The sequence below is a fragment of the Gadus chalcogrammus genome, chromosome 23 (assembly GCF_026213295.1).
Source record: "Gadus chalcogrammus isolate NIFS_2021 chromosome 23, NIFS_Gcha_1.0, whole genome shotgun sequence".
NCBI lineage: Eukaryota > Metazoa > Chordata > Actinopteri > Gadiformes > Gadidae > Gadus > Gadus chalcogrammus.
In genome coordinates, this window is record NC_079434.1 from 9,602,672 (window position 1) to 9,622,993 (window position 20,322).

At 45.9% G+C, this 20,322-nt stretch overlaps 2 protein-coding genes across 7 annotated transcripts in view; both read right to left on the reverse strand.

Annotated features, from left to right (window-relative positions):
- Positions 1-564: 564 nt before the first annotated feature.
- puf60b (poly-U binding splicing factor b) lies at positions 565-9,126 on the reverse strand. 6 transcript variants are annotated; one of them, XM_056584167.1, is made up of 12 exons: positions 9,001-9,119; positions 8,083-8,178; positions 7,895-7,984; positions 7,413-7,436; positions 7,096-7,146; positions 5,857-6,018; positions 5,095-5,187; positions 3,236-3,449; positions 2,902-3,134; positions 2,132-2,240; positions 1,658-1,923; positions 565-1,306 (listed from the first exon to the last, which is right to left on the reverse strand). In XM_056584167.1, the coding sequence occupies exons 1-12, from the start codon at positions 9,019-9,021 to the stop codon at positions 1,007-1,009; spliced, it is 1,659 nt and encodes a 552-aa protein (XP_056440142.1). In that variant the 5' UTR covers positions 9,022-9,119; the 3' UTR covers positions 565-1,006. The 6 variants fall into 6 exon arrangements, with proteins under 6 accessions (XP_056440142.1, XP_056440146.1, XP_056440144.1 ...); XM_056584171.1 differs by having other exon boundaries at positions 2,944-3,134; positions 9,001-9,117; XM_056584169.1 differs by having other exon boundaries at positions 8,950-9,058.
- Positions 9,127-9,308: 182 nt separating this feature from the next.
- The window catches only part of LOC130377166 (nuclear receptor-binding protein 2-like), a 31,679-nt gene continuing 20,665 nt past the window's right edge, over positions 9,309-20,322 (reverse strand). The window contains exons 2-18 of the mRNA XM_056584179.1: positions 19,092-19,214; positions 18,465-18,566; positions 17,314-17,403; positions 16,906-16,946; positions 16,601-16,695; positions 16,242-16,265; positions 15,698-15,778; positions 15,416-15,471; positions 14,950-15,045; positions 14,608-14,740; positions 14,052-14,154; positions 13,792-13,842; positions 13,454-13,589; positions 13,184-13,237; positions 12,976-13,039; positions 12,551-12,606; positions 9,309-12,210 (exon numbers count right to left, since the gene is read on the reverse strand). Of these exons, the coding sequence (XP_056440154.1) occupies positions 12,127-12,210; positions 12,551-12,606; positions 12,976-13,039; positions 13,184-13,237; positions 13,454-13,589; positions 13,792-13,842; positions 14,052-14,154; positions 14,608-14,740; positions 14,950-15,045; positions 15,416-15,471; positions 15,698-15,778; positions 16,242-16,265; positions 16,601-16,695; positions 16,906-16,946; positions 17,314-17,403; positions 18,465-18,566; positions 19,092-19,214 (1,389 nt within the window). The 3' untranslated portion in view covers positions 9,309-12,126. The remainder of the gene's footprint in view (positions 12,211-12,550; positions 12,607-12,975; positions 13,040-13,183; positions 13,238-13,453; positions 13,590-13,791; positions 13,843-14,051; positions 14,155-14,607; positions 14,741-14,949; positions 15,046-15,415; positions 15,472-15,697; positions 15,779-16,241; positions 16,266-16,600; positions 16,696-16,905; positions 16,947-17,313; positions 17,404-18,464; positions 18,567-19,091; positions 19,215-20,322) is intronic.

A 20,322-nucleotide genomic window follows, 5' to 3' on the forward strand; every position in this document is an offset into this window, starting at 1 on the left:
AATCAATACAAGAACGCATGTATCGAAATAGCGCTTGTTGTAGTCCAACTTCGGAAAACTAATTCCACGATAGAGACGCTAGAGGTCAGCAATACTCGCCGTCGCGCAGACGTCGGTTAGGAAAAGTGGAGTCGAATTAATTTTAAACAGTGGTCTTTTCCTATGTTCGAAAGGAATCATCTTTTCATCTCTCCTTGACCCAATGACGTATGCCACAAAGGTTAAGAAAAGGAGGCATAAAGATAAGGAGACTATTCATAGCGGCCTCCGGTATTGGTAATTTTGGCAGTGAGCCAAGTCCTGATGGAAAAGGAAGTCAGCATCCCCCTAACATACTTTTTCACAATATTCAGATTTTCTAATAATGGATTTGGAGGTTTCATGCTGGAAGACATAATCAAAATTATAACAAATCAAGGCTTCTCATATATAATTTTATGAGCAATGATTCTATAAGTTTCCCTTTTTACATATTGAAATAAGTAAACTTATCCACAATATTCCAATTTATTGAGATGCACCTGTATACACTATACTTCTTTTAACAAAAAGAGCAAAGGTAACTTGAGGCTTAAGGCATTTATTGAGCACAAGATGTCAAATATCAAATACCAGTACTTCACCTATTTCACTATCATAACTCAACGTGTTTTAGAGATACAGGTCATCATTCACCCTTAAAATCACTCAACCATCTTTTTAAGAAATGTATTATTGTACAGTGTTTTTGGACAAATAAGCTTTATTCATAAAAAGTCGACATGTCTTGACAGTTTTAGCAGTGGGGAACGATGAAGGGGCTAACATCGGCAGGTGTTGGAAAAAAAAGATACAAAATAATTCTTCACAATTCACAAAGCAAAGATCGATCCCTTTCCCAAAATCAACCCCTGTGAGGAGACGTCTATAACATGAACATCAATAAAAAAAAAAGGAACAGAAGATAATTACACTTTACTGGTCATGACCCGGGAGGATGGGGCGTGGTACAAACGGGTGGGACAGTCTATGCAGAGAGGTCACTGCTGTTGAAACGATCCTGGTCATACACCTCGGCCACCACCTTGCGACCGCCGAACCAGCGGTCGTTCAGGGCTTGGATGGCCTTGTTCATCTCCGACGCCATGGAGAACTCCACGAAGATCTTCACGATGATGTCCGCGTCCTCCTCCTCACCCTGCTTCTCCTGGTATATGATGACCCGGTTGACCGCTCCGAACTTGCCGCACTCCTCGGTCACCTCTCCCTCGAGGTCGTCGTCGATGTCCTCCGGCCCCACCATGTTGCGCAGGACCATAACTGTGGACTGGAGAGGGCCGAGGACAGGCTGAGTACAGGCCGAGTACCGACTGAGCGCTTCATCTCTCTTAGGGATGAGCTGGTTATTTTATTAAGGCTACACATGGGGTAACCGATGGGGTCACGCTGAACTGACTTTTTGTGGTCGGAGAACCAATTCACCGACCGTTAATCCGTTTGAGGTCATAACTTGACAAATTACATCGGAGAATGATCAGCCCATAGAGGTGTCTTAAAAGGGTTAGACTTCAAGTGACCCGAGATGTTTCAAAGGATGTTACCAAACCAGGTAGTTTGGCTAACCTGGTTAAACCGTTGTTATTAACGCATGTAAACACTGATGGTGAATGGAGCTCACCTCCGACTTGCGGAGCAGCTTCTGCATCACCATGTGTCGGGCACTGCTGCCCGAGATGCTCATGTGCTCCTGGTCGCTCAGCATCTCCTGGCCCGTTCCTTCCTGCAGCATCTCCTCCTTCTCCTCCTTCTTCTCCTGCTGCTGCTGCTGCTGGCCGGGGCCCCCAGCCATCACCTGGTTGGACAGCACGGGGGGCGAGGCCAGCACCGGGTTCACCAGGCCCACCTGGGGCAGCACTGGCATGGGCGGTCGCACCGGCGTCACACCTGGGCCGGGTGTTCACAACAGAAACATTAAAGAGATGGAGAACGTAACAGGAGTGGGGGAGGAAACGGAGACGCATAGGGACTGGGAACCAGCCAGGTGGAAGCACAGAAGAGCTGGATCGTTTAGACAAAAGGTTGAGTTCACAGTCACACTGGTGCACTTTCCGTTCCACGTCCCTAGTGTTGACAGTCCGTGGTCGCTACGCACCTGTGATGACCCCCGGCGCCTGGGCAGCCATGACGGGGATCCCCATCTGCTGGCCGAGAAGCTGGGGCGCGGCAAGCGCCCCCAGGACTGACGCCCCGGCTACAGCCTCCTTGAGAGAGGGGGGGCCGGAGACATTAGGCAAGGGAAAAACACACAGAACACAGCACAAGGCAGCACAGTCAACGACCACCCAGTGTAGCAAACGGCAAGCACGGCCATACCTCTGCTCAGGCCCGTGAAGCTTACTAATGACACTACAGGCTTGTAAAGACATGCGGCTAGGGCCTGTGTCAGGGGTTTATCCTCTTTAATGTCTACAGGTGCTCGCAGACTCAGTCATGGTAGCATGGCTACGGCTCGTGGTTTACATTTCGTGTTTGCCAAGATAAGCTCTTGGCTCACACAGCCGGGAAGTGAGTGGGAGGAGCTTGACTTGTCATTACTTTATCAGGTGCGTTTTATCCAATCAAATGAGACTGAATCTTTTATAGAAGGTTGATTCAAGGTTCTGAAGAGAAAACTTGAGGAAGGAGAGGTCGGCCATTTTAGAAAGACTTGGGAGTGGCCTCTGCTGCATTCACCTGAATGTATTAGTGGGGACACAGAAACAAACAGGTCTTCTCCCAGTCACCTATCAACAAGGGAATAGTCTCCAAAGTCGACTCAGTAAAGAAACATTTACAGCTTCATGAAGCACTGTTCTATCATTTCAAATTTATTTTTGAGCAGTTGAAGAGCTTATATCTGGGCTAGATCTAGGTCATATTTACCTGGAAGGCCATTAAATCCCTTTGGAAGGGATTCATACTTGCCTGGGCCGTTATCTTGGCGGTGGCGGCCGCCGCGGCCACCGCTGCAGCCGGCGGGAGCCCACCGGGGGTGGTGGGGGTCAGCAGCGGCATGGGCGGGGTCACGGCCTTGCCCACCCGCAGGTACTGACCCCCGAGGTCGAACAGGTTCATGGAGGACACGGCGTCCAGGGAGGACTGAGGCTTCTCGTACTCTGCGGGAGGGGGGGGGGAAGAGGAGTTTAGCAGCGGTGCGGGGGGACGCGGCGCCACGCGACCACAGCGACAGCACGGCTACAAGCTCCTCGCAGCTCACCGATGAAGCCAAAGCTCCGGTGGCGTCCCGTGGTGGGGTCGCGGGCCAACGTGCATGACTTGATGCGTCCGAAGGCCTCAAACACACTCTTGATGTCCTCGTCCGAGAGGTCGGGGTGGACCGACGCAACGTAGATGCGGTTGAAGGCACGCGCCTCCTCTGCCAGCTGGTCAATGATGGGTTGCGCCTGACCGATGTTACTTGGCCGCCCCACCTACAGCACAGATCATACCAGCACAGGGCCACTGAATGGGGGGGGTCCAGAGAGCCAACCGAGATACGTTTTACCGCAAACTAGTACGTTCCTGTCACACCTGACGCAACCAGGGGGCGAGCGCCGACACTAGGAACCTCTACGAAGGATCCAGACTTAGACGACGCAGAGCTACACTCTGTTGCCATGGCTTCAGCTAGCCCGTCAGCTGCTTCTCCACTAGCCCTCCAGTCAAGGAGCCACAGAAGGGTTCCACCAGGATCCACTTCCTTGAGCATCACTTGACTACCTACTTCTGCATGGCAACAGTCCCGTCACTCGCTAACGATTCACAATCTGCTATTTATTTATATGGCATACCGCCATCCACCTAAAGAGAGATTAGGATTAATAAATATCACTACCAATGCAAAAAGGAAACATCCCAAAAGTCAATTTAGTTTGAAATAGACTTCTATTCAGATCACTGATATAACCAACAGGTTCATCCAAACAAACTCCCCAAGTCTTTAATATGCACCATGCATACCGCATTCACTAAAAAAATAATAAAATGTTTTGTCGACTTCCCCAAATAAAACGAGCCAAATTTGAAAAACCTCCGATAGATAGCAAATTTTTGATTACACAAGTGCAAATCAGTCAACGCGTCATCCCACTTGTGTAAAAGCCAATTCCTTTAAAAAAATCAAAAGCAATGCAATGAATCTACAACTGAAACGTGAAAAACAATCACCAGCGTCTTTACCAGAACTCTAACCAACCCTACATCCAATCCAAGGACTGGCCCGACATTAACCACGTAGCCTCCCTGTCTGACCACTCCAGCAGCTAAGCGAGACGAGCGCCTGTCTGTCGCTAACCCTGGAAGCTAGCCCGCTGCTCCACCAGCCGGGGCTCCCTAACCGCAGGAGGATCTAGGTGTGACTGCATCTGTGCTGCAGGTGGGGCGGCCAAGCAACACCAAACAGGCGCAGCCCATCATCAGAACATCTTGGACACAGAGCCGAGGCGCGCGCAGCCGCGCTGGACCCGGGGGGCTAGAACAGTGTGGTGACATCATGGAAGCAGAGAGACAGCACAGAGACACAGCATACACACACACTCATACATACCTGGATAAACACACGCGCACACACACGCACGCAAGAAAGCAAATGAAAAGAGGAAAAAATGAAAGTTTTTAGATCATTTCACAAAAAACGTTGACTGGGGTTATTAATCAGTATATACAATCTGTGGGAGAAACGAAAAATAAATTAGGATATGAAAACACAACAGGGACAAACTTGGGGAAAAGAGGATAAAAATGTTTAGTGTCATTTCAATAGGTTGTTTGGCATGCCAGATAAAAATAAATAAAAATAAAGCACCTACAAAAAGGAAAACTATTTTTATACAGCGGTGTAGTTCAAAGTGCAAAAAAAAAAGAAAAAAAAGCAACGCAATAATATTAAAGTCTAAGACCCGGTCAAAAGCTCCATAGGCCTCAACCACCAAGCAGCCATCTTAGTTGTAATCAAACTTGCGGGGGGGGAACCGAATGTCCCATTCAGTCCCCCCCCACCGGCAAACAAGAGCATAAAGAACCAAGATGGCTGCTGGGGGAATGAGGCCCATTGCAAGTTGTTTAGAAGCCACTTACCTTAATGTTACGTCCCCCCAGCATGACTGAGTTCATCTGCTCCAGAGCCAGCTGGGCAGCTTCAGGCACATCGTACTCCACAAAGGCAAAGCCCTGAGTTCACACAAACAACTCAGTAATTCACAACCAACCAGACACGTCCCGCGATACGGAGCCATACGTATCCATCACGGCTCACAAAGACTTTTATTAGGCGGTGCGAAGATAGTGGCATCACAGGCCGGATACAAGGTATACAAACACAGTATCTCACCTACCATTACTATTTTGAAATTTAGCAGACGTTAAGGAGCATGTAGGGTTTTGGGGTATCTTGCAGCAAACACCCTAAACTGTAGATTACCTTTCCCCTAATAAGGTGGACAATAATATGGGATCCAGCTATCCTACGATGATGTTGCAAAACTTCTGGGGGGGAGACGGCACAGGGCCTGGTCCAAAAAACAAAAAACTGCTTAACGGCGCTAAGCAGTGTCCCGTTTTGTAGGAGTTATTCTACGAAAGAGAAACAAATTTGCGCTACTGGATCGACGTTCGCAGTATTTTTTTTTTAGTAATTGTACTTCTGTGTCCAGGCTACACGGTGTGTGGTCTGGCTTCCTGCTCAAGGTTACCCACAGGTAGAGTGCAGACTTCAGGATCTCAACCCAGAACCCGTCGGTTGGGCGTCCAACCACTAGTCCTCCGGCCTGCAACTAGGTCCACAACCGCTTTCGCTTGCGGAAATGCACCTCAAATGAAACCATTTAAAACCAGACTGACCTTGTGCTTCATGGTGACCGAGTCCCATGACATGTCGATGCTCTTGATGGGTCCAAAGGGGGCAAAAGCCTGTCGGATGGTGTCTTCGCCCAGCTCGTAGTATATGGAGCCCACGTAGACGCGGCACATGATGGCTAGCGCACGCTGACGCTGGGCCGCCACCTGTCCGGCAACAATAACACACCTGGCGTTAGGACACCGCTCAGAGCCACTCACACTATGGCTCAATGTGGAACCAAAGTATAGTCAGCTTAAGGACTTGTGTTTGACCACCAGGGTTTGTTTTAGCTCCTTTAGCGTGAAACCACAGCGTGGAAATCAGAAGCTGAAATCAGGGCCAAACCTCAACATAACCGAGTTGAGTCGTGGAGTCTTTTTTGGAACAGGATTTATGCGCTAGCTTTAAAATCAATAAAGATCCTCAAGGTATTATTACCACACGGGTCTTTCAGTTTAATGGTATTTGAGTAAGGGGTCGTAGTGAAAACAGTCACTTTATTTTGCTTCTGTAACTGACCTGTATCCCTGGGACTCAAGTGCAAGGTTTTATTACATGCAATTGTATAGTTGAATCAAATCTGTGCCATGTCCAGGTATTAACATTACGTACCTGGTCGTAGGGCAAATATAGGGAAATGTACATGTTCTTGATGTAAAACTAAAGGTTTGAGATGACTTGAAAGACGTCTGGTCCAGCAGTCCTCTCATTTTGTCAAATAAAAAATAAGCTGCCATCCCTCTTGGTCCCTAAAGTAACTTGCCCTGATTCAGTTTTAAGGGAATAAATGTTTAGAAGAGTTCCCAAAAGGGATTTGCATCAGTTTTCTCTAAATAACTTCATAATGACCTGAAGGAAAAGTGACTCTTGGTAGGGTTGGGCGAGATCTTTCTTTTTTAAAAAACGTTTAAATCTCCCAAAAACATTGAGGTTTACGATTCAAAGAAAGAATGTTTAGCTAATTAATCTCATATTTGTTTCTAATATACAATGAGCGGCTTGCTAAAGCACATGCCAACAATAGACTAATCATATTCTCTAGCCTCAAATTACATTCATTTGAATGAGTAGATAATGAATGAATTGAGTATTCCTAGCTTTCTATTCAACGATGCAGTCATAGGTCAGGGGTAAACAAAGGGGTCGTATCCAGAGGGAGCAGCACAACAAGGGGAACAGTCCATGTCTACGTCTTAAAAATTGGGGATGAGCACAGAATAAAAAGTATTAAGTCTATTGACCGATTGTAAAGGTGAGAGAGGATCTCCAAAGCCCATTGTCACGGCTGCCATCTGAAAGACAGTAAAGGTGGAAAAATAGCTCAAAGGTTAGGCATTACTTTGCTTCAGGTAATGGACAGTCTATACACACACATATGCAGATCTCCCCTTTACACCAATATCACCTCAAGTCCTTAAGGAACCCTTATCAAAATCACAAAAATGTAAACAAACATTGCCATCTGGAAATAATTGCAAAGCATTTAGCAGGGTTATAATCGTCTAGTCAGTCTTTTCTGTAATGATAAGTCTATAGCTAGGCTATATGCATCACTGACCATTAGTTGGCCGTAGACTCCATCCTATTGATAACAGGTGATAAGTAGAAGCAGGAGAGACACGATTAATGTGTTACATTCAATAAATAGCTAGCATTGGCATTACCAACTCTGAATGTCTTATCAATAGGTATAAGAACATTACATTCTCCATCTGGGAAAAGAGCGGCATGGCATAGCCACGCAGCCCAAATGTTTTCCCTTAGCTTAGCAGGATGGAGTAGTAAGTTCCTGCAATACTTAAGTTCCTAAATCTCATGGGTTACTCATGAAACCTGATACTAACAAAATACCCCCAAAAACACCTATTCTAACCCAGACCTATTGGAAAATTAGGAACATAGTATTGGCAGGATTTAAAGTTGAATACCATGACACAAAAAGGTCACGTCTAATACGAGGATATATAACAAGCTATATTTCTGTCAATACGTAAGTTGAACGGTTTCATCTCTTTAGAAGTATCCTAAATATCCTCTCACCTGCAAGTTTGTGAGCTGTTGCTGTTGATGCGCTATTGTCTGCTTCACCAGGACGCTTTTAATGCTCTGTTCCATCGCATATTTCTTTGCCTGGGGGAACAGTCACGTTATAAGGTAAGCCAAGCAAAATGCAAAATAACACATTGATTGTGATCAAACTACAGGAAGTACGTGTGGCGTTGACATACCCTCTGGAGCGCTTCTTGCTGCTCCGGTGTGAGCGGCGGGAGCCCGAGCTTCGAGCCCGTCCCCTGTCCATTCTCCATCTTCACGGTGTCTCCTCCCTGGAAGCAGGGACACACATTTAACACCACTTCCACAGAACTGTAGGATCATAATATATTTTAGAGCATCGGGATATGTCTACATACTGGCAGTGAGTGGTCGTGATTTTATTTAAATGCAATTAATGATTATAAATCAGAAAATATCGATTTATACGTTTGCCCACACATCAGATTACAATGTGCAGTTCACTGTGGTGCGGCATGCCCATCGCTTAACAGACTAGATACGCTAGCCAGGAGACTCCTCCACCCGTTAGTCAGGCAGGCTCCTCCACACGCTAGTCAGGGAGGTCCACAATTCTCCAGAGAGACAGGGAACAGGCCGCAGATGACTCTTTAACAACGCAGCACATTCTAAGAGAAGGAATACGTCTCCAGACTAAAAGCCCTCCATCACGGGGACAAACACACAGAAGACTCCAACAGCGTGTTTCCCTCTTTTGTTTGAATGACGAACGCTAGCGCCAGGATCACATGGCTATTTGAAACGTCTTACACACATAGGCAAACCATGTAGAAACAGATAAAGGTGGGGCAGGGTCGTCTTTAGGTTTCACATGCCTAATATTTGTAGAAGTAAATCATCGTATTTGACAACATTCTGCAGGATCGGGCCCGTTCGCGGCTTCTTTAGCCTCGCACTAGCTAGTTTAGCATAGCTTACTCACAAGGCGCAACAAGATAACCATATTTGCCAAGACAAAAAATAAGACTCCTTTACATTTCCGAAGTACACGTTATGCACTACTCAAGTTGATGTTAACTTACCACTACTTATTTGGTAAAAACACGCAACAATTCAATAAATAAGAAATTTACCGCAGTGTCAGTAATCGCCATGTAGCACGCCTTACTCCAAAGGCCCCCGCAAACGATAACTACCGCGAGAAGTCCGCAAACGCAATTAGCAACTCTCGCGATGGGATACAACTGGCTGCTCCCGCGTATGTGCTGGTTGGTTCGTACCACAAAATGCTGTCTACATATTTTGAAATCCTCATTCTGGTTTATGTTTATCGGAATGGTATTTCAAAGCGCATATAGTTGGCCTCACCCACATGATTTGAACAGAGAAATCTATTTGTCAATGACAAATTAATGTAGTATAGTAAACACATAGGTCTACGGTTCCAAATGTCTCCTCCGTTGATGTTGTGTGGCATATTTCATCTTTTTGATATAATAGTTCGGATTAAGCTTTATTGTCCTGGACCAATACATATTTGTACATGCTTACACAGTAATAACCAATATAAATCATTATGGTTACATGATCACGTCACATAGTTTTATTAGAATTTCTGTAGTTGCCATAGCTACAATATTGAAAATATCACATCCAAAGCCAAGTTTCATTCAATAGATTCACAGGAACAGGAAGTTATTAAAACAGAAAATAAGACGGATATGGATGGTTGTTGTTTTGTTTTTGCACAGTCTAAACATTCATATGTTGGGCCAGGACTCTGGCCACTCATAACAAAGGCAATACTGAAGATGCAAAGTTCCCAAAGTTGTCAGGCTTTATTAACATGCTGCTGATCAGAGAAACACAAGAGCAAAAAGCAGAGCAGCTTGAGAGTAAAACCTCTTTGAAATCCATAAATAAATATGTACAACACGCGCCGGTGACATCCTGGCTCCTCTGTAATCGGCAGAACCAGAGCGATCAGGTCTGGAGTTGAAGACCATGTACTGTACATGAGGGTTGTGGGGAGCCACATACCTCCTAGGATGACCATTCTACAACGGGAGATTGTCTAGAACTGGAGGGCTAGAGATGAGTTGGACTTATGTACGTGTACTCCCACCCCACAGTTTTTTCTGCCAAGGAAAACACATACTATAATAGTAATCAGTTATAGTATGTCCAGCTGTATCTATACATTCACCGGAAGCTTCTAGCTGACGCAGGAAAAATATCTCTCACTTTCACCAGTTTGGGTTACATCAGTATTGCTTTTAAACCCACACCTTTTCACAATAATTGGATAATTAGAATGAGTGTTGAATTGACTAACCACACATTTGACCTCTGAACCCCGTTTACACAGAAGCTTCGACATGTCTACATGCTACAGAAACGGCTCCTGTTTATACAGACAAACAGAAACAAAATATGAATACATGTTCACTTTGGGCCAAAACAAATCTAAATAAGAATTCATCATTTAGAAATGAGAATATTTAAGAGAAACAATCATGTAGTAATATTTATATTATCAAACAAAAATCCTTGGTTGCTTGACTTTGAAACGCATGTTCACATTCTGTCCAACTCCCCTTCTCCCAGACATACAGAAGTACACTTTCTTCACACACATTATGATCTGCATGTTAGTGTTGACTGATATAGTTAGGAGTAAAAACAACAACCCATAGCCAGTTATTTATTCCAATGTACAGTAGCAACAGACGGCAATGGCACTTTCTTAACCAGGTATCGCGCTAACGCCCACCCTCGCACTCACAAAGACCGCCCTTGTACATTTATAGAACACAGCAGTCTGAAAACCCACCACTAGCATTTGCTTCCACAGATTCCAAGTCTCCAGGTTTTGTGCGAAGCAGCTCAATTGCAAAAGTTCAGTCGCAGGGTGGCGGCCATCTTAGGCACTTCACAAGTCTTTGGCTTTCAGGAAAACCTTCCGGGTGAGAGCCCTTAAGAGCACTGCAGGCTCTAAAGGCTAGCACTGCAGGCTAGCACTATAAGCTAGCATTACAGGCTTGCACTACAGGATGGCGTTACATGCGAGCACTGGACTGCAGACTATCACTAAAGGCTAGGAATGCTGGCTAGCACTACAGGCTAGCATGATAGGCGAGCACTAGACTGCAGACTAGCACTAGACTGCAGACTAGCACTAGAGGCTAAAATGCTGGCTAGCATTACAACGCTAACAGACTAGCACAGCTGGCTAGCACTGCAGACTAGCCCTGCAGGCCAGCACCACAAACATCCTCTGATGGGAATTCATGCATGGAGTCGTGTGCACAATGTGTGCTAGGAAAGGTTCGCCGTCGGCCCATTGAAGAGACGCCAGGACGGGCTGGACCTTGAGGTTCACATTTCAGCTGACACTTCAGAACAAAGTCATGGAATGAGAGGGCAAAGATCGACCAAAGCAACCTTAACATATTATCAAAACTCTTACAAAGAATTTGTGCGAATTCATATTGAAATATTTTTTTCAGATTTTCGCTAGGGTTTGCACATGTTTATCGCTAGTGTAGATTCCTGCTGAAATACAGGAGGGTGTAAAACATCCAATTTCAAGGGATATAATGGAAGGATCTTGATGGAAAACCAAGAGGGCTGGATATCTAGAGGCGACAGAGCCCTCGTAGACAGGGGCCTCCAAGTGGATCATCTACCGTGTTGAGTAGATGGTCATAGCTTTAATAATGTACTCTAACGCCTCGTGTGCCCACTGCCTCCGTCCGTTGACTGATCCCCATTGACTTTGAATGGGGACGGACGCGCAATGCATTGTGGATCCGTGCACTGAAGGCTCCGTCAAAAGTTGAACAATTGTCAACTTTTTCGGCAGCGACGGATCCGTCATCCAATCAGATCACGTATGCAAATTTAAGCACTGTGACACTACTCGGGCTCTGACGACCCCGGAAACCCCCCCCATCCGTCAGCCACACCTTCTGAGTCCTTTGACTGACGGTGCAGAGGGCATGAGGCGTAATGATGTTCTTAGATTTGAGGTGCCTATGGAGCCTATCTAAGGCTGGGCTCTTGCTTTCCTTCTCCCTTCCCTGTGTCCCTGTTGCTCTATCTCTCTCTGTCTCTGTCCCTCTCCCTCCCTCTGGGGCCCACTCCCTTTGTGATCCTGGCAGTGGGGTCCCTCTGGTGTCCAGTGGTCCATGCCCTGGCTAGGTCCCACTCTCTGGGGGCCCGCTGCCTGCCACCAGGACCCCCTCGCCCCAGGCTCCTCACTGGACGTTCCCTGGGGCCTGGGTCCGCAGGTGTTTACTGATGGCATCCTCCAGGAACAGGGTCAGCTTCTCACAGTCCTCCTGCACAGGGAACGCAAGTTTCTCATTTAGTTACATGAAGAAGACATTTAAATACCGTAGGATTTAATTACTCCAAAACAGCAAACGAAATACCATACTGCGTTCATGTGATTACAAAAACAAAAAAAACCTTCTGTCTATCTTTTTAGATAAATGTCACTCCTATGGTTACCGTTTACTTAACATAAAGGAAGTGTGAGTGATTCCTTACCATTAATTTATCATTTATTTTGTAGACTTATTCATCCAAAGCAATATTAATATTCTTTGTAGTGATCAACCAGTATCCATCAAGGATGCATCACAGTAAGTTGCAATGTTTGTTTTGAAAGTGACCTACCTCATTTATGAAGGCGTAGTGAACAAGTTCGTTGGCAAGGTCTTTGGAGCTGTCCGCTGAAGGGGACCAAAAGAAGTGTGTTAATCCCAGTAAACAGAGCCGTAACAAGCAGAACCAGAGGAACAGAGACGTGCGTGGGTTTGAAGGGCTCCTTTTGCAACCCCAGGTGTGGGGCTCATTACATGCCATTTCAAAATCATTAGAGTAGTGACATCACAAGCGGGACCATCCCCAAACATGCGTGATGGATAGACGGTCTCCAGCCTCCACCAGATGGTGCAGCCCAACAGGCAGGAGACTCAGGGACGAATCTAGCATCAGAAGTCTGGGCGGACACTCCCACGTGTGACGTCAAAGGTGGATCGATTATCCCCCCTGGTGGTAAGAGGTCAGTGCCCTGAGTGGGGTGGGTGATGGTGACCCACCTGGAAGGATGTCGCAGCTGAGCTGTCGATGGAGCTTGTCGTCCATCTTTAGAAACAGGGAAAGCTGGGAAGGAGAACAGCAATGCTTGTTTAAATCCATACGTTCGTTCAAGTGATCATACTGTCGGTAATGACACGTCTCCCAAACAAAAAGAGTTCAGGTATTACGCTGAAAGGGACAGGATCCCATAACTAGTTTGTGACTCACATGAGTTTTGGTCCCTTCTTCATTTGATTCCAAATTACAGTGCATCTGAATGACCTGCAGACAGAGACGATAGTTAGCGGTACAAACAGACAGCATGACAGACAGATAGTTTTACTGTACTTTATTAGGTTGAAATATGCTCACTGAAATGCACACACACACACACACACACACACACACACACACACACACACACACACACACACACACACACACACACACACACACACACACACACACACACACACACACACACACACACACACACACCTTTCGGGTCTCGGTCTCCTGTGGTTCGGGGGTGGGGGTCTTGACGGCCTCCACCTGCTCCTGGGACAGAGACAGGGCCCGCGGGACAGGGTAGGCTCGCGACGACGCAAAGTTCATCAGCGGGTAGATCCCATTCCTGAGAGGCATCTAGTTAACAACCTCATCCACCAATATTCAGTCCTCGCTACAATGCTAAGCTACAACACAATGCACAAATGCAGTCGACCGGCTAACAGTGTGTTAAAATGCACTGCTACAACCCTTTGCTACAATGACATGCTTCTTTATCGTAAGCTATGATTCAATGCTATAATCCCTATGAACAACATTCTACTTACTTCACATCCTCCAGAAACTTGTCGAGCTCCAGAGGAGACACGTGTGAATATCTACATGTGAGGAAGAGAAGGAGGAAGATTAAACACGGCTTGACTCTGCTATAAAGACCAGGAGCAAGACCCATCAGGGCTCTATATATGGACTGTGATAGGGGTCATTAGGTATTAGAATCAAACAACAATAGCTCAAACTGTATACGATGAGATTCAATCAGATGTAGTGAAGTAGGAATAAAGTGAGAGAATCTAATTTGTTTTACTTGAGTTGAACTCCCGGTCGGTCTCTGTGGGAGATCTCGGCCATCACGGCGTTGGGGTCAAACGACTTGGTCTTCTCCTCCACACAGTTCTCTGGAAGAAGATCTAGAGAGAGAGATACACAGAAGGATAAAAAATAAATGCAGAAAGAAAGAAAGCGAGAGAAAAGAAAGAAAGAGACAAAGGTAGAGAGAGAAAGAGAGGTACACCCCTGCTGGGAGGAGTGTCTCCTACGACCGCTACACCCCTGCTAGGTGGAGTCTCTCCTACGACCGCTACACCCCTGCTAGGTGGAGTCTGTCCTACGACCGCTACACCCCTGCTAGGTGGAGTCTCTCCTACGACCGCTACACCCCTGCTAGGTGGAGTCTGTCCTACGACTGCTACATCCCTGCTAGGTGGAGTCTGTCCTACGACTGCTACACCCCTGCTAGGTGGAGTCTGTCCTACGACTGCTACACCCCTGCTGGGTGGAGTCTCTCCTACGACCGCTACACCCCTGCTGGGAGGAGTCTCTCCTACGACTGCCACACCCCTGCTGGGAGGACTGGGACTCACATTGGTTGCTGATGAGGCAGTGGGCGGCCAGCAGCTTGAGGGAGTGGACCTCAAAGAGCACCCGGTGGAAGAGGAGGTCGTGGGCCGTGGGACGCAGCTTCGCCTCCTGCCGCACACACGACTGGGTGAACTCCTGCAGGGGTCAAAGGTCAAACTGGGTCAAATCAATCAGAAACGGACGAGTGAGGAACATCTCAACCCAGAGGCAAGTCTCGGGAGTGGGACCAACTAGGCTGTGCAGGAGATGTTAAACAATGCCAGGAGAACATCCAGGACGGATGGGCCGGACCGTCGGGTCTCTCCGCAGTCCATGGCTGGGTGGTCTGGGGTCGGGGTACCTACCTTCATGAGGGGGTCTTCCAGGGAGGTTCCAGCACTGCTGATGGCCTCCTTGGATACCACGGCGTCCCCATTGGCCTGGATCTCCAGAACCGCCATCTGGTGAAGCCATGGAAGAACGTTGATTTTTTTACATTTAATTTTTATTATACAAGAAAGTATTAAAAGGTAACAAAGCGAAGTTACAATTTAAAACGGGCCTGATTCAGTGTAAGGCTGATTTTCAGCAGGTTCCTGATTGACTCGGAGTGTGGACTGTGGGCGAGATATATCCTGTGACGGTCACTTGGAACTTGAGAACACACACCTCATGCACGCAGGCAAGCACACTGGCACACACACCCACACGGATTCCTAGATTAATCCTGTGGGGTGTTGCTTCTGTTACGGTTGCTGTGCTCAACATATAAAAAAGTTAGGAAGATGTGTCTCTACCAAGTCAACCTCATCTCAGAAATGCTGGTCTCACCTCCAGAGCACAGATCCCGAAGGAGAAGATGTCGATGGCATAGTCATCCTCACTCGCTGGAGTCAAAGGAGGAAGAGGGGAGAAGAGAAGGATGATGAGGAGGAAGGGAAGGACGAGGACCGATTATACACCAGATATAGAAAAAACGAAGGGCGGACCTTTTAATAAACTAAAAATAAACTGCCTGAAAGTAAACCCTTTGGGGCTTGGATCTGGGTGCACACAGTGAACTCCTTAATAAAGCAATGCAGTTAAAACACACAGTATTATTGTTGTACTTACTGCCGTACTCCGGGGGGAAGAAGTGGTGGTTCCTCTGCTCGTCCCGGTGAGGTCGCCCCTTCCCCTGGGCGTCTGGGAACACTGGGAGGCCAGAGAAACACAGCTGAGACAACAGAAAACATACTCATCCTCCCAGCATACCAAGCCTCTACAATATACACTCAAACACACCCCAAAAAAAAACCCCAAAAAGACTTATTCGTCGAATTACATATATTTCACATTTAATATACTTTACATATCTTCCTTATGTATATATGCATATGACAGCATTACTGTGATTGTGTTTGTAATTTATTCTTATTTTCTCTATTTTGTTTTCTATCTGGAGCAGCACTGTGACAAACGATTGCCCTCAGGATAAATAAAGTTAATAAAGTTCCCCTGAAAAAGGAATAACACACAACAGAGCCTGTATACAAAACCATTCTGTATTCTCTCTGTTAATGCCAGCCAGTCCAACAAAAAGCATGTTGTATTTCGAATAAATTAAATAATTACATATAGTTGGTAATAGTTATAAAGTAATGTGTATGGGTCTTACCATTCACAAATAACCTGTGCCAAACTGTGAAGAAGAACATAGTAAAGACATGTTTAAGTATTAGTTATCAATTTCATTCATTTAATTTGATTAAATATAATAAAACATATTAATAGTAGTATAGCAATTATTAAACAATACTACTTCAACTACTACTACTACTAAATCCAGTTAAAAGGGAACCGTCATGATCAGCTTTTTAATGATATAAGGAAGTACTGCTTCATTAGCCGGAAGGCCCGCAGCCGGAAGCGGAAAAAAACGATTATGAAGCAGATGTCTGATATTTTGGCTGAGGCTGACAGTTCCCCTTTAAGTCTGGAGCTGAAGCAACACACAGTGTTTGGGGGAGGCCAGACCTGAGCCGATCTTGATGAGGCCGTTGTGTTGGATGAAGATGGTGTCGCAGGTCAGATTGCCATGGATAATGGGCGGTTCGCAGGAGTGAAGGTAGCTGCCGATGGCGAGAGATAGTTTAGTTCCAGTCGGTCAGAGTAAAAGCTCAAAATATCTGCTCAGAGGTCAGGTTCAAGTTCCAGAGGATTTATTGTTCATGTGCAAGAATATAGAAATGTCTTCAGATGCGATAAGTCTCAATCATCAACAATAAAAATAACAAGAATAACAAAGGCAAGACGTTAAGCTGTGAAAGGTGTCTCTGTACCTGAGGGCCGAGAGGATCTGGGTGCACCATCTCTTCCACGCCTGTAGGTCAGAGCCATACATACAGCTTAAAGTATGCTATGGCCACCCACCGGTTAAAGGCAGCCTAAGCTGTGCAGGCTGCCTTTAACTGGAAATCAAACCAGCCAAAAACAACCCAATAGCGGCTTATTATAGCATGTTTAATTCTAGATTGATGAGGAACCAACTATGACAGAAGGCAGTTTGGCTTTGGTAAAATAAGTGGGGCAGACAGAGAAGGGGCAACACAGAACAATGAAGCTAGTTTGGAAAGTGACTCAAACAAGAAACCTCTGGGCTGCTTTTTCTCCTCGACGGATGGACGAGGCAGGCGGTATCTACAGCACCACCAGCCCGGAGACCCACGGAAGGGCGGCTTCGAACTCACCTTGACGTTCATGGTCTTGTGGTTCTTCTTGGTTTTCTTCAAGAACTGCTTGAGGCTGCCTGACGACATGTACTCAGTGATGAAAATGACCTGCAAGTTGTGAGGAGGGCAGCATTTGGACTGTTATGGTCGGAATATATACTACTACTTACTAGTGACATAGTTAGCAAACCTAAATGAAGGGAGGTCATACGGTAACAGGGGTGTTCCCAATAAATAGCAGTCAAATCAATAATTCGTCATTACGGTATACAATGTGTTGTAATAAACATTTCCCTTTGCATGTTATTGGTGCATACAGCATTCCCCTTTTCAGTCTCAACAAATTAATCCGACATGTACTCTTATTCAAATCTCAAACAAATATATACACTTTTGGACCGTGACACACAGATCGAGCACCACTGCCACGGTGCACAGTACAAATCGCCGGCAGAACGAGCTCGGGGTGCCCAGTCTAACACCGTAATCTATCTAAACTATAACCGCATTTCACATTAAACGCATCGTTTGCTGCGTTACCAACGTTGTCTAGATGCTGATTTAGGGTGCGCGATGTTCAATATCCATAAGGTTGAGTTCAAAAGGCTAACATTATCTCTTATGAGACAACAATAATGTTGGGCAGGTGTGTTTGAGTACACAATGGTGAACTCCAGATGTCGCGACCGTCTTCACTGTGCCAAATATCCCGCTGCTATCCCGGAGGAGCGGGCGAATCAGCTGTCAGTGTGTGTTCATGTATGATGGTTTATCCAATAAGTGGTAGTGTACCCGCGCACCATTGGCATGTATGCGAGCTTGTCTCTGTGTGGGTGTGCGAATGAGAATGACCGGGAGAAAGAGTGCTACGGGGAGATGAATGAACGGAACAATATTTATATTTCAAAATCGTGTATAAAAAAAAAGAAAAAAAAGCTGAATCAATTTGTGGCGCTCTGTGTCGTTTCTGTGGCGCTGCGCCACACATTGCTCTATGTATGGAAAACACTGAGTGTACCGATATGTATCCAGCTCTTCTGCACTTTTGATAAAACACTTAGAAATATAAATAAAAATCAAAAAGTTTTGTGATCGTTTGACGCTAAAATTGAAATCGAGATCAAAATCCGATTGATCGCCCAGCCCTACACGGCGCCACGTGAACTCACCCGAGCCTGGCTCTCCCTCATGTCCAGCCAGTACTTGTGGAACTTGACAATGTTGGGGTGTTCCACCTGCATCAGGTTCTCAAACATCTCCTTGATCTTGTCCTAGCACGGAAATGGACGAACCAGAAAGTTATATCCAGCAAAGAAACATGAGGAACTTCATGCAGTTGGGAACATACAAACCCAATATTTAGAAATATATTTTAAATAATATGTTTTACAACCAGGTAAATAAGTGTAAAAACTTAGGTTATAGTCGAAGGTTTAGTGGTGAAGTCATGTGTTCTTCAATTTGAGTCAATCATAAGTCCCAGACAGGCATAAAGTCTGCTATAAAGGAATGATTCCAATGGAAACATTAACTAGTCTCAACTCATGTGTCTGCAGCCTCAAACCAAGACCAACCATCACACACTCTTTATTATTAGACTAATTTAAGCAGGCACTTCATCCAAAACAATTCACATTAACCCATTCAGATGCACTAAGGAGCAGGGAGGCTTTTAGGTCCTCTTGCTGAAGGACGCCTACAGGTAGACTGAACCCAAGACCCTTTCGGCTGCTAGTCAAACCCCCTCCATCGGTCCCTCCCACCTGACCACCCGGGTCGTAAGAGTGTGACGGTACCTCCTGGGACTTGAAGACCTTCTTGTCAGGGAACAGCACCTCGTTCCACACGACCTCAACGCCCTCCTCCGTGTCCATGGCCAGAGACGCACTCTCCACACCGGGGACATTACCCTGGCTCACCTGCAGGGGGCGGCAGAGACACACGGAAATACTTAGACAATGAGAACAGGCTTATTAAATCCCTGGATAACAACAGAGCATTTGTTGAGAACGCTTGTGATCGCCAATGATCCGATCGACAGTACAAGCAGCCGCATTACACCTTGAACCGTGAATAATATTGCTATCGCCGTAGCTTCTTCCTCCAAGTTACTGACAGACAAAAAACGTGTGAAAACATGTACAGCATTGCAATGCGGGTCACAATGTGCCTAAATCCAAAACAGGAAAAACAATCCATACAATGACAATAACACGAGCACACGCAAATGGAATCTGAGCAATGTTAAAATTTATATGCAATGGTGAAATTCATGAATTCGTAATCTTCTGTCACTTGTTCACAAAAGGATCGTAGCCAATAGGTTATGATCCTGTGTGCTGCACGAGAGCTTTTCCCGATCATGTGTAACACAGTGAATCCAGAGGTACATGCGGTGGGTCGAAAAGGAAGGACTGGAGAGAGATACTGTATGTAGAGATAATTCACAGCTCAACAGAGATTAAAATGGGAACACCAGCCTGCCAGCCCGACGCCCATCTGTACCGCCAGGAAGTAAACACACCAGATGAGCAGTGATGTCATGATGCAGATGAGAGGGAGAGTGAGGGTGAGAATGATAGTGAGACGGAGAGGGAGACGCAAACACTCAAAACCAGAGAGATAGAAAGAGAGAGAGACCGAGAGAGACAGTCAGACAGATAGTGATACAGGGCGAGACAGACAGAGAGAGACAGATAGTTCAGACCTCGATTGTTTGTGACAGAGAAGGATGGACATTTAAAGGGAGGATGGATCAATTGAGGATGGGAGGAAGAGTTATAGACGGAGGGTGAATAGGAGACAGATGGAGAGTCTGTCGATTAAAAGAACCATCATTCTGTGGCCTGCGTTCCAGGCACCATGGATACAGCATCACCATGAAGAAGACCAAAGAGATTAAGAATAAATAAATAGATCACCGACACCTCTCTCTCTTCCACTGAGACATATTTAACAGGTGAACCCAACTGGTTGCCAAGCAACAATAAAGTGATCAACTGTTTGTAAAGTGTTGCATTCACCCTC

What these genes read in the sequence shown, in the direction of transcription:
- puf60b (XM_056584167.1), bottom strand. Translation starts at nt 9,021, where the DNA reads ATGGCGATTACTGACACTGCG. An exon ending in GGCGCCGGGGGTCATCACAG is followed by an intron (nt 1,924 to 2,131) that starts GTGCGTAGCGAC and finishes CACCCGGCCCAG; the next exon opens with GTGTGACGCCGGTGCGACCG. An exon ending in AGCTGCTCCGCAAGTCGGAG is followed by an intron (nt 1,307 to 1,657) that starts GTGAGCTCCATT and finishes GGCCCTCTCCAG; the next exon opens with TCCACAGTTATGGTCCTGCG.